At 39.6% G+C, this 26283-nt stretch overlaps 1 protein-coding gene across 31 annotated transcripts in view; it reads left to right on the top strand.

The window, feature by feature from the left end:
- The window catches only part of NEB (nebulin), a 136443-nt gene that overhangs the window by 22905 nt on the left and 87255 nt on the right, over positions 1–26283 (top strand). For all 31 annotated transcript variants that reach the window (XM_019470416.1, XM_019470440.1, XM_019470434.1 and 28 more), the window contains 28 exons: positions 778–1089; positions 2310–2516; positions 2755–2859; positions 3959–4066; positions 4987–5298; positions 6801–7007; positions 7588–7692; positions 7841–7948; positions 8357–8668; positions 9424–9630; positions 11329–11433; positions 12264–12371; positions 13864–14175; positions 14321–14527; positions 14999–15103; positions 16002–16109; positions 16948–17259; positions 17454–17657; positions 18132–18236; positions 18997–19104; positions 19518–19829; positions 20505–20708; positions 21061–21165; positions 21261–21368; positions 23001–23312; positions 23988–24191; positions 24544–24648; positions 24744–24851. In XM_019470416.1, coding sequence (XP_019325961.1) covers positions 778–1089; positions 2310–2516; positions 2755–2859; positions 3959–4066; positions 4987–5298; positions 6801–7007; positions 7588–7692; positions 7841–7948; positions 8357–8668; positions 9424–9630; positions 11329–11433; positions 12264–12371; positions 13864–14175; positions 14321–14527; positions 14999–15103; positions 16002–16109; positions 16948–17259; positions 17454–17657; positions 18132–18236; positions 18997–19104; positions 19518–19829; positions 20505–20708; positions 21061–21165; positions 21261–21368; positions 23001–23312; positions 23988–24191; positions 24544–24648; positions 24744–24851 — 5115 coding nt within the window. The remainder of the gene's footprint in view (positions 1–777; positions 1090–2309; positions 2517–2754; positions 2860–3958; positions 4067–4986; positions 5299–6800; positions 7008–7587; positions 7693–7840; positions 7949–8356; positions 8669–9423; positions 9631–11328; positions 11434–12263; positions 12372–13863; positions 14176–14320; positions 14528–14998; positions 15104–16001; positions 16110–16947; positions 17260–17453; positions 17658–18131; positions 18237–18996; positions 19105–19517; positions 19830–20504; positions 20709–21060; positions 21166–21260; positions 21369–23000; positions 23313–23987; positions 24192–24543; positions 24649–24743; positions 24852–26283) is intronic.

Below are 26283 nucleotides of genomic sequence, written 5' to 3'. Positions count from 1 at the left end.
CCATTACAGGCCATATGGTAGACCTCATATGTTGCACAAGTCTCACTAGAGTCAGTATTATGAGAAAGAGATTCTTAGTCTTTCCCAAAGGCTTAGTTTGTGTAGAACTTATTTTATGCTCATCTTGTTTGCTTTAGATAGGCAAATGCTACTGCACTGTGTTTCTTAACCCACTTTTCACAGGAGAAATGAAATCAGTAGTTCTTGCAATCATTCTGTGACAAATTTCCAGAAAATACACTACATTAGCACCTATTTACAGACCACAAGACAATATGTGCTAAGGGTGCTTTTGGTTATACAGTGGAGTATGGCTTATACATGAATCCGAAGGCCTTGTAGTGCAAATCGCATAAAGTGGGTATGTTTCAGTGGTTTCATGTAACTAGAGGAAGCTGTCCAGTCATATTCCATTTGTTTGCTATTGCTTTCAAACAACTGAGAAGGATTGTCTCAATTGTTCTGATATTTTTCATACACCTTTCAACACAGGAATGCTTAGGAAATGTTTTCCCTTCCTTACAAGAAAAGCTAATGTTGAGAAATCTTACTGTGGTGTGTGTAACCTGTTGTGTACAGGCCTAGATGGTGGAGCAAGAAAAGCTAATGTAGGTACAGTCGCTGGGTGTGCCATTCAGGAGAGTTTATCTTTCTGAACTGCTTGCAGCTTCTTTTTCCAATGAAAGTCATGAGAGCTTTTCTTTTCTTTTCTTTTGCATTAGTGTAGACATCAATAGCTATACCATAGTACATTTGATCTCTTCCCTCTGTTTCTAGTATAAATATAAAGAAGCATATGAAAAGGCTAAAGGGAAACAGGTTGGTTTCAGAAGCCTGCAAGATGACCCTAAGCTTGTCCACTACATGAATGCAGCAAAGATTCAGTCTGAGCGTGAGTACAAGAAAGACTATGAGAAGACCAAGACTAACTATCATACACCTCCTGACATGTACAGTATCCAGGCTGCTAAACAGTCTCAGGATGTAGCTTCTAATGCCCACTACAAAAATCTGATCCATCACTACACGTACCTGCCAGATGCCATGGATGTTGAGCTTGCAAAGAACATGATGCAAATTCAGAGTGATGTAAGTATTTCAATGATTACAATTTCATTGATGTTTTCCTGCTCACTGTGAAAAATAAAATACAAGTTTATATTCAAAGAAAGTTGCTATTACTGTGTAGGAATTGTCTGTTTTTCTTATGTCTTGGGGAAGACAGTTAGAAGTTTTATCAGCTGCTGGTGGCATTTAGAAATACCAAATTCCAGCTGAGTTCTACTCAACAGGATTTTGATGTTGGCATATCAGTGGAGATCAGAGTTTTGGAATATTGAATTCAAATGAACTTTTTTTTCACATTTTCTCAGAAAACTTTATTTTTCAACTAACATAATTTTGTTTTATTCTTTAAGACTTCTTTTAAGTTGTCTTACTTTGTCTTCCCACGAGATAGATATGATAGTATGGTTGGACTATTATTAACTATTTAGGATGAAGCAGTGGACAAAATGTAACTATTGATATTATTAGAAATACATTCTGGAGATCTCTAGCATAGGAGATCTCTCCTAGGACCTTCTCGGTCCTTCTTGCAGATACAGAGTTTCAAATGGTTGACTGGGCATACATGGTTGCAGTCTGCACCTCTTTGTATACTGTGGAAGTTGACTCTGTATGGATCCCTATGGAGGATCACTCATTTTAGAGTTAGAACATGGAAAGGTCTTAAAAAAGAGTGTCCACAATATCCTTGCATTCAGACTGTGCATTAACCCTGCCTGAATGTTTCTATGGGATAACTTTCTGCATATTTTGTAGCCAGGATAAATTTTTCACTTGCAGTCTGTGAATTCTGCATATTTTACTGTAGGAAGAACTATAGAAAGAAAACCAAAAATTGAGCCTCTGCTCTGTGGACTTTTGTATAAGGCCAAGTCTCATAGACTCTGCTGAAACACAGAACAAATTAAACCATGTTAAACGGTCACCATGTAGTAGTTTAAAAGTTATTAAGAATTGAAGGTTGGTGAAATTTTTCACATGGGTTAAAGAAAAGGAAGGTTAGTAAACACTGGAGGGATGTTACAATTTATAAGAAGTGAATCATGAAGAGAGAATAGCTCATTTTCTTCTTTATGAAATCACAGAGAAGCATAAAAAATATCTGTTGTTCCCTTCAAGAGTTTATAACTATTTCCTGCTAATGTAGAACACCCTAGCTAGACTATACTATTATTGTTTTAAACAGAATTATTACAGTTCTGTGGGAAAATCTTGGTGCATGTTGGCTTTCTCTCCTTCAGAATGCATACAAACAAGAGTATAACAGCTGGTTCAAGGGTATTGGATGGAGTCCTCTCGGTTCTTTGGATGTTGAAAAAGCTAAAAAGGCTGGAGATGCATTAAATGAAAAGAAATACCGTCAGCACCCAGACACCATCAAATTTACAAGCATACCAGATTCAATACCAATGGTTTTAGCTCAGCACAACACCAAGCAACTGAGTGATGTAAGGAATTTTTCATTATTAATGCAATATAGTCATTTTATTTTTTTACCATATTTATGATCTATGTTACTGTCTGGTATTCCATCTAAAAAAAACCTTTAAATTTTAAAAACTGTAAAAATAGTAAAATTGTAATTTGTTGGAAAGAATTAAGCATTGTTGCATTGCCTCTGTTGGTTAACACTAATATTACCTACCTTGTACTTGTCAACAAATATTTGTTTATTTTTCCTTGCAGGTAACATATAAGCAAGAGGGTGAAAAAGTCAAACACAAATACACCCTGGATCCTGACGTTCCTCAGTTTATTCAAGCCAGGGTCAACGCCTTCAATTTGAGTGATGTGAGCATATAACCAATAGTTTGTTCAATAATATATTTATTTGTCATTTACTTAATAGAAAAAATAACTTTTATTTATTCATTCTATGATATTGAATATAGAAATGCACAAGCTCTGAATTCAGCTAAACTTTTACTTCTAGAAGTCAATGAGTTTTGTGCTTGTTAAGCAAAGTTTTAAACTGAGCACTCATAAGCATAAATACATTTCAGTGCTTTATTGCCAAACTACTTGGATAGACTGAATGAAAAAACCAGCATGACTTATTATTCAAATTCCTATAGGTTTGGAGACCTAGGTCATCTACTTTTATATAAAACACATTGCATAGGCAAGCAGTACAGGTTCTCTGTATGTTGCTTCCTGCTGCTGGGCTTTCAAAGGGAATTAACTCATCCAGTGGAAAGATAGTAATGCCTTTTTCTGCCATTCAGCTACTAGTCTGCCTGCTTTCCATCACTTCTTGCATCCATCCAACACCATAAAGATCTCTACTGATAGTATCAGTTTTACTGCCTTCATGATACTAAGTTTTTTGGTGGCATTATCAGGCCTCCAGGAACTAGGTAAAAGCTGACATCTCCTTTCACCCCATCCTGTAGAAAGCCTTGAAATACTATTAGTCTGTCCAGATGCTAACTGCTAACAAAAAATCAGCCAGACTGCTTTCTTCAGTCACTTAAGACCACAAGGCCTGATTTTGAAGCTAACAGGAAAAAATTTCTGAAGGTTCAGTCAAATGAAAAAGGGGGTTGCTTAAGCAAGGGCAGAAATGCGACTGACAGAGTTGTTCTGCATAAAAATTGCAAAAAATGCTTATGGAGTTAATGATTTAGCTACATGAATTAAACTGATTGTCTTGAAGTACTCTCCTATCTACATGAATTAAACTGATTGTCTTGAAGTAGTAGATTTATAGTAGATTTATTTATCATCATATAACTGTAGTTTGTGTACAGGTTAACATTTTTCCCTGAAATTGCACAGACTAAACTGAATATTTTGACTCCTATAACTATAACAAAAATATGGGCTTGAACAACTTTGTTTAAAATTGCTACTCGTAACATTGCGAACTCATACCTTTTTTCCCTATAAGGCTAACTACAAAGCAGACTGGAAAAAAACCATTGCCAAAGGATATGATCTGAAACCAGATGCTATTCCTATTATTGCTGCTAAAGCTTCTCGAAATATTGCAAGTGATGTAAGTATAATTTACATGGAAGTGGAATACATACATCTACTGCATTGCAGCTTTCTGTAGCATATTATGCTATAGAGCATATGCTATATACATATAATGGTATAGATACACTTGACTCTGAGACTTGAAACTCTTATTATACTGTGAAATAACAAGTGAATTCAGATGTTTACATGAACCTCCAAAAAAGCCTGTTTCTTTGGAAATGCATCATAACGTGTGTGAGTGCTGGTGAGCTGGGGCTATTTGTTGTACGTGCTTCAAGTATTCACCAACTTATTTGAAAGTTCCTTTGTCATAATTTAGCTGTATTCTTAATTGCTGGAGACCTGTACTTTGACTTCTCTAGCATTCATGAGCTGTACAGAAATGTGGCTGTTTTCAGGCAGCTATGTCAATTGGCAGCAGTAAAGCTTTGTGTGCCGTCTGACACAAGCTATGAAAGGAGATTTGGAACACAGAAATAAATTCACTAACTTTAGCAAAAGGCTGCAAATGGCTTCCATTCCCCACTTAAACATGCCTCCCCCCAGTAGCTGAACATTGGGATATCCAGTTGTTTGGTAGTCTTGGGTTTTTCAATAATACATTATTATGCTAGTCTTTTAATTAAAAGCTGAATGTTCCTGGGAGTTAGAAGTCTATGGCAGTAAAATATAATATGGCAGAGGCAATGGTGAGGGAGGGCATGTAACTGCGTGTCTAGATTTAGATCTATACCAGGGGTCAAGACAAGCTGAGAAATCCAGCAATCCTCTTCTTTTTTTTACCTAAATAATCCTGTGCTGTCTGAAAAACAATTTATGAGTTTATAGAATGAACTGCAGTTGTTAAAATATTGAGTTTCAAAGTATTAAAATTATCCAAAGTATGTTTTCTCTTTCCAAAGTGGGTAAGGCTTTCTTTTCCTTTGTCTCTAGTACAAGTACAAGGAATCATATGAGAAAGATAAAGGCAAACAGGTTGGATACCGTAGCCTGCAGGATGATCCTAAACTTGTTCATTACATGAATGTGGCCAAAATGCAATCAGATCGTGAATACAAGAAAGACTACGAAGTCACCAAGACCAAATATCATACTCCTTTGGATATGTTCAGCGTGACAGCTGCCAAGAAAGCCCAGGAAGCAGTTACAAACGCTGGCTATAAACAGCCAATTCACAGTTATACACTCTTGCCTGATTCTGTGAGTCTGGAGCTATCAAGAAATGTGATGCAGCTTCAGAGTGATGTATGTAATGATTAATCAGCTCATTTTTTTCTTCTCATAATGACTGTGTTACACTGTTAACCTTTTAAGGCTAAAAAATGAACTATATTGGATTAACAGTAGATTGAGATATAAATGTCTGGTCTGGAACGCTGTGTTTTCCAAAGATTATCAGAATTATGTGTAGTTGCTAAGTTCTAGGGAACTTACCTAGCAAGTAACAACTTTCTTTGTATCTCTACATATTTGGCTAATTCTCAGCAAATGAACATGTTTTTCTAATTTGTGTATTTTTGTAGTTGGATTTGTAATTACAGTGTGTTATTACTGTGATTATTTGTATTGTCAGAGATCGTAGGTTATGTACAGAGTCTAAATTCTGACTATATTTTATTTAAGTTTACCGAAAATATGCATTATGTATGTTTGTATTATACCTAGGGATTTGAGATGTATTATTTTGTTCACTTTTCCTTTCTGCCTTTATCCTCCAACAGGTGCATATGCCATGCATGATAAGGATTCATAAAAAAGCTTTGTAGTTTCCATTAAGTTTTATGACTTGTTTCCATTTTTTTTCACTAGTGTAACTTTAGGGTCTACTTGTTTATCCAGAAAGTATTTAGTTTAATCTGCATTATTTAAAAGTCCTCTGACAAATTTGAAATTCCCAAAAACATTAATAATCTGATTGAAAATGTTCTTCAGATTCTAAGCATTGTTTGGAGAGGATAATGTGTATGTTCCCACTGGCCCACAGATAGAGGATCTGACCTTTAGACACTGTTCTTTTCAAATGCAGAAATTTGCATCTCAGGTTTTTTGCTTCCCCATTGTATTTTTACCTAGCCTTGCTGAGTTGGCTGAGTTTGCTTGGCTGTCTAACTCAGGATGTTTGCTAGGAGAGAAGCGTGATACTTGAGGACAAATTTTGCCCTGAATACACATGCTATGAACGTATGTGGTCTTTTTCTCAGACTCTGATATTCTCCCTGTTACTTCTAACACTGCAGTTCAGGAACAGGTTTTATTTTCACAGCATTTTTGTACCTTTATCTGTTCTAAAAGCCATGTTATAAAGTATGATTAAATAAGAATGGTGTCTATTCAAGATTGTGCAGAACAGGCCATTAAGCAGTTGTTGAAACAATTTTGCTAAATTAATTCTACTGCAAACTGAGTCTACTAACAAAGAAGACCATCATTTAAAAAAAGTCATTATATTCTTGTCAGATTTTCATATTTACCACTCAAAATTTGTTCTAAGGTCTGTGCATTTGGTTTGTAGTGTGAGTTCTACACATTGGTTTAATGAAAAGCATTTTCTTATCCCTAACACATCAATAGTTGTTAATGTTGTGCTAAGAATTTGGAAAACAATAGCAGTTCTAACAGGCTTGTCTAAATTTTCCTTCAAAAATGAATGACCAGGAGAAGTTTTAAGGCCTTACCTGTTTTTATGTATATGGGCATTCTAATTTTCCTTGTCTCTCTGTGTTTTTCCTTGTTTGTTTTTTTAATAGAATGTGTACAAAGCAGACTTTAATAACTGGTTGAGAGGAGTTGGCTGGATACCAATTCAGTCACTGGATGTAGAAAAGGCCAAAAAAGCTACAGAGATTCTCAGTGAAAAGAATTATCGCCAGCACCCAGACAAGCTGAAGTATTCTATTACAATGGATGCAATGGAACAAGTGCTAGCTAAGCAAAATGCCAAGACCATGAATAAGGTGAGAATTTGTTCAGATGGTCATGACTGAGCCAGAGATTGGGTCTTTGTCTTGCAAAATTGTGGGGCAGGTCCATTCCCGCTGAAGTCATTAGAATTTCAAATGGGTATAGTGGTTTGCTTGGTTAAGACTGGACACTAAGAGATGATGGAAGCCTCTGACTGTATTCATAATTAAGGGAGTTTCATTTTCTGTTTATAAAGATTAAAGATTTCTCTTTTGTGTATTGTGTAGAAATTAACTCTATCCCTGCCGAAACCAGGACACCCTGAAATTCTGGCATTTTTGTACAAGTTTCCTTGAAAAGTGGAGTTCTTTTTAAATTTGTCCCTAATTATCTGGGACACCACTGATCCTTATTTCATGTTTGCTATGGAAAGAGGGTGTGTGGGGAAAAAAAATGTTTTATGCTTTGCATTTAAGCAGGGAAGAATGCAGACTGAAAATTTTCAGTTAAATATTACATTTATATATATATTAATGTAAAATATTATTTATTACAAATGACCAAAACAAAACCAAGCTCTTATTTTATGAGCGCAATGCCTTTTCAATGCTAAATATTACTTTGTAATTACAGAGGCTCTACACCGATAAATGGAACAAAGAGAAGACCAGCATTCATGTTATGCCAGATACTCCAGAAATTCTGCAGTCTAGAGTGAACCAGATCACAATGAGTAATGTGAGTTATCATGCTCACAGTGGGCATTCAATGTCTGTGGCATAGATCAAAAAATTGGTGTAATTTTAATGTCTTTTTTGAAAATATTTAAATTCAGTAGTTCTGCCTTCATAATATAGTACCTGTTCTCTTTTACATTTTCAATTAGAAACTATACAAAGCTGGATGGGAGGAAGACAAGAAGAAAGGTTATGACATGCAGCCAGATGCTATTCCAATAAAAGCAGCCAAAGCCTCCAGAGACATTGCAAGTGATGTAAGTTTGATTGCGTGATAGTACTCAGAGTAGCTACAAAGACAATCAGAATGTTTTCAAAGTGCTCTGTTATGCACAAATGTGGTTTTTCAAGCATCTTGAGTTATCTAGTTTTCAATTATATGCTTGGTGGGATAAACCTTTGCAGTACTTGCTCTTTTGTACTGTTATTCAGTGGAATAACACTGAATTGTGCTTTTTTGCTCTTTGTTCAGCAAGCTGCTGAGCTTCATGTGCCTGTGTTCAATGGAGTCTTTTGTAAGACTGAGTATGTTTAAATGACTAAACCTGAGACCTTGTGATGAAAAAGCAAAAATATTTTCTATGTTTTTAGAGATAAAATTGAGCTTAATAATACAGTTTTTTTTAATTTAAGTTTTTGCTGTTCTTTCTGTTTCCTGATGTCAGTATAAATACAAACTAGCCTACGAAAAAGAGAAAGGAAAGCATATTGGGTTCCGCAGCCTTGAAGACGACCCCAAGCTGGTGCACTTCATGCAGGTGGCTAAAATGCAATCTGACCGTGAATACAAAAAAGATTATGAGAAGTCAAAGACTAATTTCCATACTCCAGTTGACATGGTCAGTGTTGTGGCAGCCAAGAAAGCACAGGAAGCGGCTACAAATACAAACTACAAAAACTTGATCCATACCTACAATGTTTTGCCTGATGCTATGAGTCTTGAATTGGCCAAAACCATGATGCAGATCCAAAGTGATGTAAGTGAGAGATTCTTCAACCTTTGCATTAGGAACACAATGATGCTTAGTTTATGAAAGCATACTGTAAGATAAATAGTACTATTTTCTTAGTGAAATTAGTTCAGTTATATACTAAAATGTAGTAAATGAAATGAGACCTTCAGCAACGATGGCCATTGTATTTTTCTAAGACTCTGAAATATTAAATTACGCCTACTGCTAAAGAATTTGGGCTCAGAAATAAGTAAATTTATGTATAAAGTAAAATGGATATTTACTGCTTACATGTCCCATCAGGCTCTTCAGGAGCAATACTTGTGTGCAGGCCAAGACAGGAAAAGCTTCACTTTTCATTAATAGCTTTATCTTGTACTTCCAAAAAGATATCTTTGCAGAAGAAGGGGAAACCAGCTAAGTAGCTATATTCTCAGATTTTCTGGGATGTTTAACCTCTAGAGAAGAGGGCCTTTTTTTCTCAGTATAGTGGTTCAAGATAATCCTCTTCTTCAAGAGGGCCTTAGCATGTAATCTCATGCGAGCAGTCTATATACATCATAAGGAGGATCTGAACACTGTATAAAAGGCAAAGCAATAAAATAGACACCACTGTAACAAATGCGTTTCTAAATAAACCTTGAATGCATCTTGATACTGTTTGCCTCTTTTTAGAGTAAGTGCATTCAAAATCTAATATTCATTAAACACAGAAAGAAGTGTCATGATTTACAGACTTTTTCATGCATCTGATTATTTTCTTTTCTTTCTGCTTTCAGAATCAATACAGAGCAGAATATGATGAAAGTATGAAGGGTGTTGGATGGATGCCACTGGGCTCCCTGGAAGCTGAGAAGAACAAAAAAGCGATGGAAATTGTTAGTGAAAAGAAGTATCGCCAGCATCCAGACAAGTTGAACTATTCTGTTCCTATGGATTCCATGAACATGGTCTTAGCTTTAAATAATGCTAAAATGATGGATGAGGTAAGAAAGTGTTCATCAAAATTCATTTTAAGTTTGCAGAAGTAAGAAATAAACTATACCTGATGTAATAGTCAATCTTATTGTATGCATAGCTTTGCAAATCATCAATTTTGGCAGCTAATGAGTATGCTTGATTGTAATTGTATTTTGTCTTAACGAATCTTTAATATACCTGAAAGCAAAGCATGACCCTAATATTTCTAAGAAATGCGTATAAAGACAGACCTGGGGGGTCACATTTTATTAATAAAATTTACCCAAGATAACTGATTATAGACTTTTAGCTGTTTAAATCTAGGGGCTAAAAATACTGGAGTGATCTCTTTCGGAAACAGGATTTAGACTTTTAAATGTATGGTCTGTTTCATCCGATGCCTGTTACATTAATATGAAATTGCTGCATGATGTGAATGCTTTTATAATGAGATCTTTATTTTCTGATTCTCCTGCTGAACTGATGTAATCTGCTGGTGTTCTTTAGAAATGTCTAGAGTTCATGTGCACTGTAGTTACAGGGACCATCAGAATCTTATGCGCACTTTCCTGAGCTCTATTTCCTCTAAGTAAAGCTCTATTACCTCTCTCAACTGATACTTATCTTCCAGGAGATAAACTAATAATCTTCCACCTCTAACAATTTTTTTTGTATACCTTCTGACTTGGCTTTTAGTTGTGGGTTAACCCCAGTAGGCAGCTAAGCACCACACAGCCACTCGCTCACTTCCTCCCCTCCCCTTCGGTGGGATGGGGGAAGAGGAAAAGCAGCGTAAAAGCAAGAAAACTTGTGGGTCAAGATAAAAAATGTTTCATAAGCAAAGGAGAAGTAGAAGAAGAGAGAAAGAAAACAAAAAACAAGTGAAGCAAAAGCAATCACTCACCACCTCCCACGGGTAGACTGATGCCCAGCCAGTTCCTGAGCAAAAGATGTCCAACCTCCCTAAGACCCCTCCTCTCTCTTTTTATAGCAAGTAGAAGGTAGAAGAAGAGAGAAAGAAAACAAAAAACAAGTGAAGCAAAAGCAATCACCTCCCACGGCCCACAGGTAGACTGATGCCCAGCCAGTTCCTGAGCAAAAGATGTCCAACCTCCCTAAGCCCCCTCCTCCCTCTTTTTATTTGCTGAGCATGACGTTATATGGCATGGAGTATATCTTTGGTTAGTTAGGTTCATCTGCCTGGTTATGTCCCCTCCCAACCTCTTGCGCACCCCCCAGTCTATTCACTGCGGGGGCAGAGAGAAACAGAGAAGGCCTTGATACTGTGCAAACACTGTTCAGCAACAGCTAAAACATTAGTGTGTTATCAGCTTTGTTTTAGTCACAAATCTAAAACACAGCACTGTTCGAGCTGCTATGAAGAGGGTTAACTCCATCCCAGCCAGACCCAGTACATGTTGAAACCTATTGTTTTCTGCTGTTGAATATGCTTGAATACATTGCTGGGCAAGAGACAAGTAATAAAATACTCCAGCAAGACTGGTATTTCTTCCACTTTTATTTCAGCCTCACAATTAACTTCATAAGCGCTATTCCTGATTCACGCTGCTTTTAAGTGCTAAAATAAAAAGACAAATGTTCCTACCATGTTAATAGTTGCATCGTTGTAAAGAAAGTTTATATTTCAGATAGGAAATATCCTTTTAAATTGTTTTATTTAATTTTTTGGTTATGTTGACATCTCTTTTTTTCTATCCTTCCAGCATAAGTACAAACAAGCATGGGAAGAAGACAAAAAGAAAGTTCACATCACACCAGATATTCCACAGATTGCTTTAGCAAAAGTTAATGCATTTAATTTAAGTGATGTGAGTACTGTTTGTAAGACAAAGGCATTGCTCTTCTTATATTTTTTATTAGGAATAACTGTGATGACAGCATACAAGTGTCTCCCTAATTCTCACTTTGCTAACCTGTAGTAATTTCACAAAAAGCTATTAATTTTCCTTTTTCCTGCTTCCTTCCCCAAAATTAAATACCAAAAGTTGCCAAAAAAAAAGCCATAGTATTTATAGTCAGATTATGAAGTGTTCATGTAGGTAATTAAAATATAATAGTTACTAACAAAATAGTCGAGTTTGAGTACTATCCATGTTTGTTACTGTATTTATTGTTTTATTTCCCCATGCACAAAGTTTCGTACTGGATTCAAAATTCTTTCTTGCAGATTGAACTTACTCTTTTGGTAACAGATGATATTACAGAGAGTTTTTCAGTAGCCAGTTGTTAAATCTGCATATGCTAAATAAAGCATTGTTTGTAATTGTGCACATCTTTAATATACACAGAAATAGACATATTTATCTCCTTTTTTTAAAAGCTGACATCCTTACAGATGTAACTTTTCACCAATATTTGTGCATGCAGGAAACATGCAATTTCTTCCGCTTTTGTCATAGGTTATTGTTACTAATGATAGTGCAGTCCAGCTGCATTGATGTATCAATACTAGGATTGGAGTTAATTTTGAAGGAGTATGCATCTCTCTGTGTGCCTGAGTGCCCTAAACAACTGTGCAAGGGGTGTTAAACATATGAATAGTCTGTGTTTCAAGTTATCGTACAAAATGATTAGAGTTTTATTTAAGTAAGTGTGGTGTGTTTTGCTTTTTTAAAGGATGTTTCTTTTCTTTTCACAGAAAATGTACAGACTTTCATTTGAAGAATCTAGGAAGAAAGGGTATGATCTCAGAGCTGATGCTATCCCTATTAAAGCTGCCAAAGCTTCTAGGGATATTGCTAGTGATGTAAGTTCCTGAAAGAAAAAATGATTCATTTCAGATATTGTAAAACATTCATTTCTTGACACAATTCAATTTTATATGCCTATTATATGAAGTCTCTTTTTTCTCTTGCTTGTAAATAATTCTGACATATTGGATATATATTCTAGTACATTTTCTAACAGGGTTAAAGAACAATTTCTGTGTTAGAAAGGTAAGGAGATATATGAGAGACTCTTAGAAAAAAAATAAGGGAGTTCGTTCCTCCGTGTGATGGTGCTTGAATACTTTATAAATGTATGTTGTATATTTGTAGTTTAGACAGAATGTTCAGGGATCATTCTTAGAAATATTTGAAAAGAACAGATATGGACTTAAATTATTTTCACTGCTGCAGTACAGTTATCTTTATTCCTTCGGTGAAAGTCCCATTAAATTTCTTGGTGCAGAGAATACAAGCTTCTGGAATCAGGACCATTCTGAAATCCTTTGTGTATCAGGGAATTGCTGAGATTCCCTGAGAGAGTGGTGAAGTTAGGGCTAAGGACATGTTATTTAGCCCACCATTATTTTTTTTTTACAACATAGGGGATGTTGCAGCCACTGCAAAGTCAATTTGCTCTGTCACTGCTCTAAGTCTGAGGGGAAGATACGTCCATTCTGAGTTCTCTCCAAGCAGTAAGCAGTGAAGGAAAAAGGAATTGATACTTGGTCTGTGTAGTTCATTGTCCAGGGTTGATTAGAGATTGAGGAAGGGATTAAGAATTTGAACCATTGGTTTTATTAAACAAACAAATGCAAAAGGTCTTGGGAAGTGTCTTGAATTTTTTAATCATTTGAATAAGTGAACCTAATGGAAGTAATGATGAGATCTTTGATTTTATGGTTAGTCTTTAGATATGAACTCAAGTATTCTGAGTATGGTGCAGACTACCATGAAAATAGTTACCTAAGCCAAATATTGGATGCAGGATAGCAATAGTAACAGAGAACTGTGTGGGTTAATGTACCCTGGTTCTAGTGTTTGTGATACCCATATTAGGTCTAAGATGAGCTGTCTCTAAACTATAGTGTGAAAAGAATAACAAGTACACTTTTTCCGAAGAACTGTCTTCAGCAAACTAGATCTTATGTGTTCCTTTGCCTTTTGCTTTCTGTCAGTATGTGTCATATTTTCATTGTGTCATTTATAATGAGATTAGAAAGCAATTGAACCCTGGGTTACATTGAACCTTATGCAGGAGCAGAATAAACTATTGTAAGGAAATTTCATTTACTAAGAAAATATTTTAAATATACTGCTTTTAAAAGGGATGCTAGACATCTGTTTTGCTTTAGAGTGCACCCTAAGAGTTGGTGGACAAAGCCACCACCTCTATATGCTTTGTGATGTTTTCTTAACAATGTAAAAATCTTATTTTAATCTAAGTTTTGGGATTTTTTTCCTTACAAGATAGATATTGCTTATTAAACACATGAAGTAGAATTAAAGTCTCTGTCTCTGTTCTCTTTACAGTACAAATACAAATTAGGTTATGAACAAGACAAGGGAAAACTTGTAGGCTTCCGCAGCCTTCAGGATGATCCCAAACTTGTCCATTATATGCAAGTGGCTAAGATGCAGTCTGATCGTGAATACAAGAAAGCTTATGAGATGAGCAAGACACATTACCAAACGCCTTCTGATACACTCAGCATTGTGGCAGCTAAGGAGGCACAAGATCGTGTAACCAATACTAACTACAAACGACTGATTCACAACTATATGCTTCTGCCAGATGCAATGAGTTTAGAACTGTACAGAAACATGAATCAGATACAAAGTGACGTAAGTTTCTGTTTTCTTTCTGTCATTCACAGCTGTGACTTTTTTTTCCTGTTTTTTCATTATGGCTGTGTTTTGGAAACAACGGAATTATTTTGTATGAGCCATTTATAAATTGTAAACTTTCCTTTTGTGTTCTGTTTGGCAGAATGAGTACAAGCAGGATTACAATGAGTGGTTCAAGGGTGTTGGTTGGAGTCCTGCTGGTTCTCTGGATGTGGAGAAATCTAGGAAAGCCACAGAAATTGCAAGTGATCGGAATTACCGCCAGCACCCCAGCATGTTCCCCTTTACAAAACAGAATGATGCCATGGACATGGTCCTTGCAAAGCAGAATGCAAATATAATGAACAAAGTGAGTATTTATGGGGAAAATTAGGCAGACATTCACATATAATCCATTTCAAGAAACAGTCTATAAGTCTCTGTCACCACCTTTATGTAGCAGTGTTTCCCTGGGAAAAACAACTGTCACTTACAGGTTCCTCTTTTTTCATTTTTTTTCTCAACGGAACACTCAGTTACTGATAAATAGCATCGGTTAAATAAATCTTTTCTCATTTTTCTCATTGCTACCTCTCCAACCTCTATTCTTCTCATTCTTGTGTAGAAATTACTGGCCCTGAAAATCTTGATAGTTGGGCTTCATTAGAAGCAAGACTGGATCCTAATTCAGCTGATTCTGGATTAGGTCATTACATAGTAAAATAAATCTAAGTCAGCACCTTCATCTTTTTACCCATCCGTATCCAAAGTGTGCCAATGGAAGGGTGAAAGCCATCCTTTGTCATTTAAATTAACACATCTGATGTTACTTTTTCAATAGCATGCTTATACTCAAGCTTGGGAGAAGGATAAAATTCAAGTTCATGTGATGCCAGATACACCAGATATTCTACAAGCAAAACAGAACAAGGCGAACTACAGTCAGGTAGAGTTTTTTAATACTTCCTATTACATTTTAAATTAATATCTACTTTCTTCAAATTTAAAGGTGCCTCCCATTTCAAAAGAAGTAATTAATTTGTATAAATTGGAAGAAACGGAATGGGGGATTTAGAACAGAGGCAAGAATTTTTATGAGTAATATTTCCAGAGTAGCAATAAGTACCATCTTCAGGCTAGCAAAGTAACAGCCTAAATTACATTATAATATATGGAAAATATAAGTCCTGTTTTTGAAATCTAGATATGCATAGTCCATACGCTATGCTTACCATAGAAATCAATCATGTTAAAAATTCTTTACTATAAAATTACAAGTTCATTGTATATATTTTTAACTTAGCATATGGGAAAAGAAATACATGCAGTGATTCTAACTTTTCTATCAGCTTTCAAATATGAGAAAGTGACAATTGTGCCAGTATAAAATACTAGGTTTTGCTTTGCATGATTGCTCAGAGGCAAATCTTTGACTTGCAAGTGCTGGTACTTAAAATCAACTGTGCACAAACTGAATTGACTATTAAATGGCTACATTACAGCCTTATTAATTAAAATTTTGTTAAGCCAATTGAAAAGTTTTCAGTTATCCCAGATGTATATATTTCAAATTCCCCAGATATGTTTCAAATCCCCAAGACAAGCTATAGTAGGAAGCTGCTGCAGTAAAGAAAAACTATTTAATCACTGGCCTAAGACTTGGAAGACGTGTGTTCTTTGCTTATCAGTTCCCCATTTCTCAGTTCCCATTTTAGTAGCCCTTCTCTCATAACTGAAGCCTGTGAGGTGACCAGAATTTGGTAATATGGATCATTAGCATATCTAAATAGAAGGTGACATACGTGTTACTAAGACTTTTTAATTAATATTGTTTTCAATTTTAGAAACTATACAAGCTTGGCTGGGAGGAAATGATAAAGAAAGGCTATGACCTCACACCTGAAGCCATTTCAGTCAAAGCTGCCAAAGCTTCAAGGGACATTGCAAGTGACGTAAGCAACATTTCTAATTCAATATGACATGCACTTTATCTAGATGCTATAACTCTGCTATATACAGAGTCGCACTAGATCCAGATACACCTCTCTGCTAAGGTGTGGCTTGGAGTAAAAAGCAAAATTGCTGACAAAACAATTTCCTGATCTGTTCTTGTCAGTGAAGAAAACAATTTAAGAAGGGTTGCTCTGGCATCTTGACAATTCCAAAGATTGTGGTCCATCCATGAAGTGGCTAGTCATACAAAGTTAGGATTTGTCTGCTCTTTGGATGTTACATTTTCAGAGCAGCAGCAAATTCGGTCCAATTAGCTGATCCCAGTGCCTGTACTGAGAAATCCTCTTTACAACTCTGAAATAGACGTGGTGACACATGTATTGCTGTTATCATCACTTGGTATGAATACAACTCCTGCATTTATGGAAGAGATTTTATTAATCATTAGGAAATGTTTCCAATGCTTAAGCATCTGCATTTTTCATTGCTATTTATTTTATTCATCAAAATATTTCAGTATGTCAGCCTTTGGGAGTTTTGAACAGTATGACTATATGAATCAGATGGCACAGGAGACCATTCTTATAGCCATGCACTCTTCCTCTCCAGGGACTCTGTTCATTCCCAGGGAGAGCATTCACTGTCACCAAGTGATGCACATTAATCAAGGGGCTACTAAACCTTTACATGAGGTGCCATAACAAGTTGCTCATTTCTTGCAGGACAATTGGTAATGAGAAATATTGAACTGAATGACTATATTGATATTTTGCTTATATATTTTACCATTGTCTGTTTCTTACTGTAATTTCAATAACGCAACCTTTATAATTTTAGTACAAGTACAAAGAAGGTTACCGCAAGCAGCAGGGACATCACATTGGATTCCGCAGCTTACAAGATGATCCTAAGATGATGTGGTCTATGCAAGTAGCTAAGATGCAGAGTGAGAGGGAGTACAAGAAAGATTTTGAAAAGTGGAAGACAAAGTTTAATATGCCCGTGGATATGTTAGGCTTCCTTCTGGCTAAGAAATGTCAGGAACTGGTTAGTGATATAGACTACAAACAGATGCTACACCGCTGGACTTGTCTGCCAGACCAGAATGATGTCACCCAGGCAAAGAGGGTCTACGAACTACAGAGTGATGTAAGCTTCCTCTGGATTTACCTAATTTATTTTTTTGTAGGATATTTACTGCTTATTGAAAAGTATCTTTAATAACTCTCTTTTGATGTCAGTATAGATCAGACTGAAGCTGAAATACCAGCTAGTCTTTTAATATGGTTTAATAAATGAACAGGGAAATAATCTGCTATGGTTTTGAATTTTTTCCTTGACAGAATGTGTATAAGTCAGATCTACAATGGCTCAGAGGCCTTGGATGGAGTCCTTTGGGATCTTTGGAATCTGAAAAGAACAAGAAAGCTTCTGAAATACTGAGTGAAAAGAAGTACCGGCAGCACCCAGACACTATTAAGTTCACAAGTATCCCAGATGCCATGGATATCATTTTAGCAAAATCTAATGCCAAAAATAGAAGTGATGTAAGTTGCCTCTAGAGACAGAACATGTGATTCAATAAATGAATACATTAGTATATATTCGTTAAAAAGATCTCCATATCAGAACATGTGCTTAAAATATACAAATATCAGATGTTTGCAATCAGTGCCTTACTGCTCAGTTGTCAAGAAGTACTAGGCCTTGTTCAAAAGATTAAGGTATTTAGTGCTGTATAACTTATTCAGTAATAACTGCAAATAAGGCCCTTTACTATGTAGTATGTAAATGTATTGTCGTAATACTGTTTTCTTGACATTTCATGGATGTAAAGAAAAAAAAAGGTATTTCAGTAAGAAGTTGTATTATTTTATTTTAATATCTTGCATTGTTTACATCGCTCATGCTTGCATAGTACATCTTTGCTTTGCTATTATAGAGAAAAGGTAAACTGAATTTACTGCTATGCATGTGAGCCTTCTATCAGACAAGGTATTTTTGTTTGTGTCTCTTTTCAGATACTGTATAGAGAAGCTTGGGACAAGGACAAGACTCAGGTTCACATCATGCCTGATACTCCTGAAATTTTGCTGGCTAAATCAAACTTAATTAACACAAGTGATGTAAGTGTGTCTCTACAATGTTTCTTTCAAGGAATTTGGAATTTACCCATTGTGGCTTTAGTTTAAAATGCAGTAGAGTAATTCTGCAATTCAAACAGCTGTAAGCACACCTGTGATCTTTTCATGTGAAAATTGTTATGCACTGGGAAGCCTGAGTGGAATTGCTAAAATATAAAGTGGAAGCAGAGTTGCTAGAATATAAAAAATACCAAGAAAATATTCACAAGTTAGCAGTTTTCTCTTTCATCCTACTGATCTTATTAACATTGTAGATATGTGTTCAGTACTTTTTAGTAAGCCTGTCATTCTTGTTAAAATGCCTGATTATATTGAATTGCCGCTTTAGAATTACATAGGATTATGTAATTTACATCAAATTCCTGCCTATAATGGAACAAATATAGACTACATGCAAAGGTAAAGAAATGTTAGCAGCTCTATCATAAGAACCCAAGAAGACAAAAATAATTGCAATTGAAATTGGGTGTAGAGAATCATGGGGTTTTATTTTTCACCTATGTAGAAGACTCTATGAATCATTCAGATTAATATCTTAAGTAAAAGAAAATTTTGATCTTGAATGAGTTAATCAGAAAACATAGAGATAGTAATTTTTAAACATTTTTTATCATCAGTTACAAAATACACATTATTAAAAGCAAGCCATGGAATTTAATTTGATGAATGAAACTGTGTTTGAAATCTTATACTCTCTAGAGAGCTTTATTTGCAATAATTACTTTGAATCCTTCTCCAACAGAAACATTACAAATTAGGATATGAAGAGCTGAAGAGGAAAGGCTACGATCTTCCTCCTGATGCTATACCCCTCAAGTCAGCAAAGGCATCCAGAGACATAGCTAGTGAAGTAAGTCTTACAGAGTGAAAATAATAGTGGGGCATAGAGCTGGTACACACTTTTGGATAAAGATGTTTTTTAAAAGGAGCAGATGTCTAAAATTTTAATAAAATTAAATTAAATACAAAAATTTACAATGAGATAGTATATAACTATTAAAAAAATCAGTTTATCTTCTGGTCTTAATGGTGTAAAGTTAATTAAATTAAATACAAAAATTTACAATGAGATAGTATATAACTATTAAAAAAATCAGTTAATATCTTCTGGACATGCAATAAAAACACCAAAAATGTTGGAAAAATACACAAAAAAAATTCAAATATATTTCATATGTAAGTGTTAACCACTATCTTACCAAGAGAGAAATTTAAATTGCAGCTTGAAAAGAGGTGATAATTGTTGTTTCTGCATTCAATTAGTACCAATACAAAACTGCGTACCGAAAGCAGCTTGGCCACCACATAGGGGCCCGTAACATAGAGGATGATCCGAAGATGGTGTGGTCGATGCACGTGGCCAAGATCCAGAGTGACAGGGAGTACAAGAAAGCCTTTGAGAAGACGAAGACACACTTCAGTAGCCCAGTGGACATGCTGGGAATCGTGTTGGCCAAGAAATGTCAGGAGTTGGTCAGCGACATTGATTACAAGCACCCTCTGCATCGGTGGACCTGTCTGCCGGACCAGAACGATGTTGTACAAGCCAGGAAAGTGTACGACCTGCAGAGTGATGTAAGTTATTCTTTACTGGCAGTGTGGAAACCAGCAGTCTGTCTTGTGTTCTGCTCCGCTGTTGGAGAAGGTCCGGGTGGGGAGCATGTAAGTCTAGGCTGATGCTGTGAGACTGTGTTGTAGCCGTACTATCTTGCTGAGAGTTGATGTCGTGAATGGCCTGGGATGAAGTTTGCGTGGGGTCATACTTTACGGTCACAGAAGAGTCCTGTCTTGCCTTGAGCATTGTGGGGGGAGAGTTGCGGCAGGGGGCTAGAGGTCTGTATGGCAGGGGAAGGGCAACGGAGTCAAATACTTTCTTTTGGAAGACCAAGAGTGGGCAAAGGCAAGCCACGTGTGCAGTGGTGAGTGGTATGAAGAGCATTAGGTGATGCGGTATAAGGCTCCTCCTGTGCCACTGCCAGCTGGAGATTGCCACATGGGGCAGGTCTTTTCCAGGGAGACTAAGAAGATGGTGAGGGAGGGTTTGTGGATTGCTTGGCACGTGCTTGTGCTGTGGTAGGCGTGGGGAGCCAGGTTGTGGGGGGCTGAGCTTAATGGGAGTCCCTTTTGTGGTGGCTGGTGGGTTGACCCAGGGGAACGTGTTTTGGTAGGCAGAGCTTGCCACGGTAGGAGGAGTGGCTGCGTGGAGCAAGGAGGTTGCTGAGCTGCTTTGTGTCCTTGCTGTCCTTTCAGAATGTGTACAAGTCCGACCTTCTGTGGCTGAGGGGCATTGGCTGGTCCCCAAGTGGTTCGCTGGACGATGAGAAGAATAAGAGGGCGGGCCTCATCCTGAGTGACAAGGGGTATCGGCAACACCCGGACACCATCAAATTCACGAGCATTCCTGACTCGATGCCTATGGTGCTGGCAAAGCACAACTCTGAAATTATGAACCAAGTGAGATTTCCTTGCGTGTGCAACCTGAAGGAAACGAGTGCATTTCCCAGGACTTTGGGCTCTCTCCTTCCAGGGCCTGGGTTTTGCAAAGTGGGGTATTGCGTCCTTTGCATCCGGGATTTGTGTTCCTTGTTTTAGACCAAATTCTATTTTGTGTGGTTGGAGCGGTGACTGGGTGCAGTGTGGAAAAGCAAAGGGTGAAGCGTTAGAAAGTTTTGGGACAGGAAAAGGCATTCCTGAGTCAGTGCGAAGTAGAGGCCCCTTGCTTCAGTTTGTTGAGCTAGCTTGCTCTGTGAGTTTGTTGCCCGGTGCTTGCGTGATCGTATTTCACGTTGTGTACTCATTTTTCCAGCGCTCGTACACATCAGCCTGGGAGAAAGATAAAACCAGCGTTCACATTATGCCGGATACACCTGGTATTTTGCTAGCCCAGCAGAACCAAATGAACTTCAGTGAGGTAGGTGTTTGAGCTGGGGTTAAGTGTGCGTCCCTGGACGCTGCTGTGGCCTGGGAAGAAGTGTTGCTTGAGGGGAGTGCTTGTTTTTCCTTCAGAAACTGTACAAGCTTGCGATGGAGGAAGAGAAGAAAAAGGGCTACGACATGCGGGCAGATGCCATTCCTATCAAGTCTGCTAAAGCTTCCAGAGACATTGCAAGTGATGTAAGTATGCAGGAGCCCTTGGCGGCACGCCCTATCAGACAGTTCCCAGGTGCTTGCAGTTGAAGCCCAGGGTTTGCAACCTTAGCCAAATGGAGGCTACCCAGCACTTGCCTGTCATTACCATTCAGCTAGTCCGTAAACGTGTTGGTTCTGGAGGGTCTGCCTGTAGCTGTCCCTGCCTGTTATAGGTGTGTGGTGTTGCAAGGGAATGTGTAGCCAGGGTGGAGAGAGTAACAGCAGGAGCTGGGTGATGGACATAATCCAAAGCAGTGTCCCTCCTGGGCTTGTGGCAGCGTCTCCTTAGGCAACAGACTGGACTTTTGAGGTCGTGTGCTGCCTTCAGTACTGCCAGTCTGCACACCCGTAATGTTGCAGGTACACAGCTGAGCTGGACATTAGGAAAGAAAACCCAAACCAAGTTTTGTGTTACGACCGGGGCATTTATCGTTTCTGTCTGGACTGGGGGCAGGTCCTGTCACTGTAGGCCAGTCATTACTGTGCCCCAGAGTATCTCTTCAGGGCTTAGCTCTGCAGTAGCTGACTTTACTCTCTTATGCCAGGTTCTGTAGTTCGGGTTTATTCCCTTACTGTAAGGAGATGAGTTCAATCTCTCCGCAGTTTTACTTGACATTTCAGTAAGAGGCAAGGGAAAAAGTGTTGTGTTGCCCCTTGCCACTTCCCAAGCTTAGTGGCTATGATTGCTGCAGCCCAGGCTACCTCCAAACTTGACCTCTTCGATAAGTTCTTCCTCATTAGAGAGCAACAGGTCCAGCAGTGCCTTTTCTGTGGTCAGGCTCTCCATCACCCGTACTAGGAAGTTGTTCACAACGCACTCCAGTAGTTTCCTGGACTGCTTGCAGTTTGCTGTGCTGCTTTTCCAGCAGATGTTCAGGTGGTTGAATTCCCCTATCAGGATCAGGGCCTGCAAGTGTGATGCTTCCTGCAGTTGAAGAAGGAATACTTCCTCAACCCCCTCTCCTTGATCAGGTGGCCTGTAGTAGACAGCAATCACAAAGTTTCCTTTGTTTGCTTGGTCTCTAGTTTTCACCCATAAGCTCTTGACATGCACGTTGCTAAAAAAGTGTCGTGTTGCCCCTTGCCACTTCCCAGGCTTAGTGGCTGTAGGTCTGCAGCTGAGGACACACATGGGGCTGGGAGAATAAGACTCCTGAGCACTGTGCAGGAGGGCCTGGTGCAGCGGAGTGTGTCAGCTGCTGTGGGCTGTGTGGGTGAGTGCAGTCAGGGCTGTGCAGGATGAGGCCCAGGTTGCCTGCTGGAGCGGTCCGGGGGTTTTCCCCGAGTTTTGCATCCCAGCTGAAGAGCTGGCCTCTCCGTGGGGATGCTTAGGTTGTGTGGAGACCCTGTCTGCTGTCATGCATCGCTCCTGGTTCCCAAGCTACCTTGGTTGGAGTTGCCGTCTGGGCCTCCATGTGCCTCCTGTGGCCCAGCGTAGGCATGGGGTGGGATGGAAGTGTAGGACACAGTAGGGATATGCTGTGCTTGGACGCCTCTTCACGTGGTGATCTTGCCAGGCTCCATTAGCAAAGCGCTCGCTCACAGGCACTGCTACAGAATAGTGTCAGAAGGGAGAACAGTTGGCCTGAAACTTACTGAGCTTCTTTAACCCTGCAGTACAAATACAAAGAAGGCTATCGCAAGCAGCTTGGCCACCACATAGGGGCCCGTAACATAGAGGATGATCCGAAGATGGTGTGGTCGATGCACGTGGCCAAGATCCAGAGTGACAGGGAGTACAAGAAAGCCTTTGAGAAGACGAAGACACACTTCAGTAGCCCAGTGGACATGCTGGGAATCGTGTTGGCCAAGAAATGTCAGGAGTTGGTCAGCGACATTGATTACAAGCACCCTCTGCATCGGTGGACCTGTCTGCCGGACCAGAACGATGTTGTACAAGCCAGGAAAGTGTACGACCTGCAGAGTGATGTAAGTTATTCTTTACTGGCAGTGTGGAAACCAGCAGTCTGTCTTGTGTTCTGCTCCGCTGTTGGAGAAGGTCCGGGTGGGGAGCATGTAAGTCTAGGCTGATGCTGTGAGACTGTGTTGTAGCCGTACTATCTTGCTGAGAGTTGATGTCGTGAATGGCCTGGGATGAAGTTTGCGTGGGGTCATACTTTACGGTCACAGAAGAGTCCTGTCTTGCCTTGAGCATTGTGGGGGGAGAGTTGCGGCAGGGGGCTAGAGGTCTGTATGGCAGGGGAAGGGCAACGGAGTCAAATACTTTCTTTTGGAAGACCAAGAGTGGGCAAAGGCAAGCCACGTGTGCAGTGGTGAGTGGTATGAAGAGCATTAGGTGATGCGGTATAAGGCTCCTCCTGTGCCACTGCCAGCTGGAGATTGCCACATGGGGCAGGTCTTTTCCAGGGAGACTAAGAAGATGGTGAGGGAGGGTTTGTGGATTGCTTGGCACGTGCTTGTGCTGTGGTAGGCGTGGGGAGCCAGGTTGTGGGGGGCTGAGCTTAATGGGAGTCCCTTTTGTGGTGGCTGGTGGGTTGACCCAGGGGAACGTGTTTTGGTAGGCAGAGCTTGCCACGGTAGGAGGAGTGGCTGCGTGGAGCAAGGAGGTTGCTGAGCTGCTTTGTGTCCTTGCTGTCCTTTCAGAATGTGTACAAGTCCGACCTTCTGTGGCTGAGGGGCATTGGCTGGTCCCCAAGTGGTTCGCTGGACGATGAGAAGAATAAGAGGGCGGGCCTCATCCTGAGTGACAAGGGGTATCGGCAACACCCGGACACCATCAAATTCACGAGCATTCCTGACTCGATGCCTATGGTGCTGGCAAAGCACAACTCTGAAATTATGAACCAAGTGAGATTTCCTTGCGTGTGCAACCTGAAGGAAACGAGTGCATTTCCCAGGACTTTGGGCTCTCTCCTTCCAGGGCCTGGGTTTTGCAAAGTGGGGTATTGCGTCCTTTGCATCCGGGATTTGTGTTCCTTGTTTTAGACCAAATTCTATTTTGTGTGGTTGGAGCGGTGACTGGGTGCAGTGTGGAAAAGCAAAGGGTGAAGCGTTAGAAAGTTTTGGGACAGGAAAAGGCATTCCTGAGTCAGTGCGAAGTAGAGGCCCCTTGCTTCAGTTTGTTGAGCTAGCTTGCTCTGTGAGTTTGTTGCCCGGTGCTTGCGTGATCGTATTTCACGTTGTGTACTCATTTTTCCAGCGCTCGTACACATCAGCCTGGGAGAAAGATAAAACCAGCGTTCACATTATGCCGGATACACCTGGTATTTTGCTAGCCCAGCAGAACCAAATGAACTTCAGTGAGGTAGGTGTTTGAGCTGGGGTTAAGTGTGCGTCCCTGGACGCTGCTGTGGCCTGGGAAGAAGTGTTGCTTGAGGGGAGTGCTTGTTTTTCCTTCAGAAACTGTACAAGCTTGCGATGGAGGAAGAGAAGAAAAAGGGCTACGACATGCGGGCAGATGCCATTCCTATCAAGTCTGCTAAAGCTTCCAGAGACATTGCAAGTGATGTAAGTATGCAGGAGCCCTTGGCGGCACGCCCTATCAGACAGTTCCCAGGTGCTTGCAGTTGAAGCCCAGGGTTTGCAACCTTAGCCAAATGGAGGCTACCCAGCACTTGCCTGTCATTACCATTCAGCTAGTCCGTAAACGTGTTGGTTCTGGAGGGTCTGCCTGTAGCTGTCCCTGCCTGTTATAGGTGTGTGGTGTTGCAAGGGAATGTGTAGCCAGGGTGGAGAGAGTAACAGCAGGAGCTGTTGGTGTCAGTCTTACTTGACATTGCAGAAATAGGCGGCGGTAAATGTCATAGCATCATAGAATCATAGAATGTTTTGGCTTGGAAGGGACCTTCAAGATCATCTAGTTTCAACCCCCCTGCCATGGGCAGGGACACCTTCCACTAGACCAGGTTGCTCAAAGCCCCATCCTACCTGGCCTTGAACACTTCCAGGGATGGGGCATCCACAGTTTACCTGGCCAACCTGTTCCAGTGTCTCACCACCCTCATAGTGAAGAATTTCTTTTTTGCTGCCCTCACAGTAAAGAATTTCTTCCTAATACCTAATCTACATCTACACTCTTTCAGTTTAAAACTGTTATCCCTCATCCTACATTCCCTAATAAAGAGTCCCTCCCCATCTTTCCTCTAGGCCCCCTTTAAGTACTGGAAGCTGCTATAACTCTCTGGAGCCTTCTCTTCTGCAGGCTGAATAACCCCAACTCTCTCAGCTTTTCCTCATAGGAGAGGGTTCCATCCCCCTGATCATTGTTGTGGTCCTCCTCTGGACCCACTCCAACAGAGTCCATGTCTTTCTTATGCTGGGGGCCTCAGCTGAACACAGTGCTGCAGGTGGGGTCTCATGAGATCGGAGCAGAGGGGCAGAGTCTCTTCCCTCGACCTGCTGGCCACACTTCTTTTGATGCAGCCCAGGACATGGTTGGCTTTCTGGGCTGCAAGTGCACATTGCCAGCTCATACTCAGTTTTTCATCCACCAATACCCACAAGTCCTTCTCCGCTCTCAATCCACTTATAACCCAGTCTGTATCCATGTTTGGGATTGCCTTGACCCAGGTGCAGGACCTTGTACTTGGCCTTGTTGAACTTCATGAGGTTTGCACGGGCCCACCTTGCTAGCCTGTCAAGGTCCCTCTGGATGGCATCCCTTCCCTCTAGAGTATCAATCACACCACTCAGGCTGGTGTCATCTGCAAATTTGCTGAGGGTGCACTCAATCCCACTGTCCATGTCTCTGACAAAGATGTTAAATAATATTGATCCCAGTACAGACCCCTGAGGGACACCACTCATCACTGGTCTCTACCCAGACATTGAGCTGTTGACCGCAACTCTTTGGGTGCGACCATCCAGCTAATTTCTTATCCACCCAGTGGTCCACCCATCAAATCCATGTCTCTCCATTTTAGAGACAAGGATGTTGTGC

The sequence above is a fragment of the Aptenodytes forsteri genome, unplaced genomic scaffold, assembly GCF_000699145.1.
Source record: "Aptenodytes forsteri isolate BGI_AS27 unplaced genomic scaffold, ASM69914v1 Scaffold174, whole genome shotgun sequence".
Classification (NCBI taxonomy): domain Eukaryota; kingdom Metazoa; phylum Chordata; class Aves; order Sphenisciformes; family Spheniscidae; genus Aptenodytes; species Aptenodytes forsteri.
Note: the sequence above shows the minus strand (reverse complement) of the source record. Positions and strands in the feature narration are given on the sequence as shown.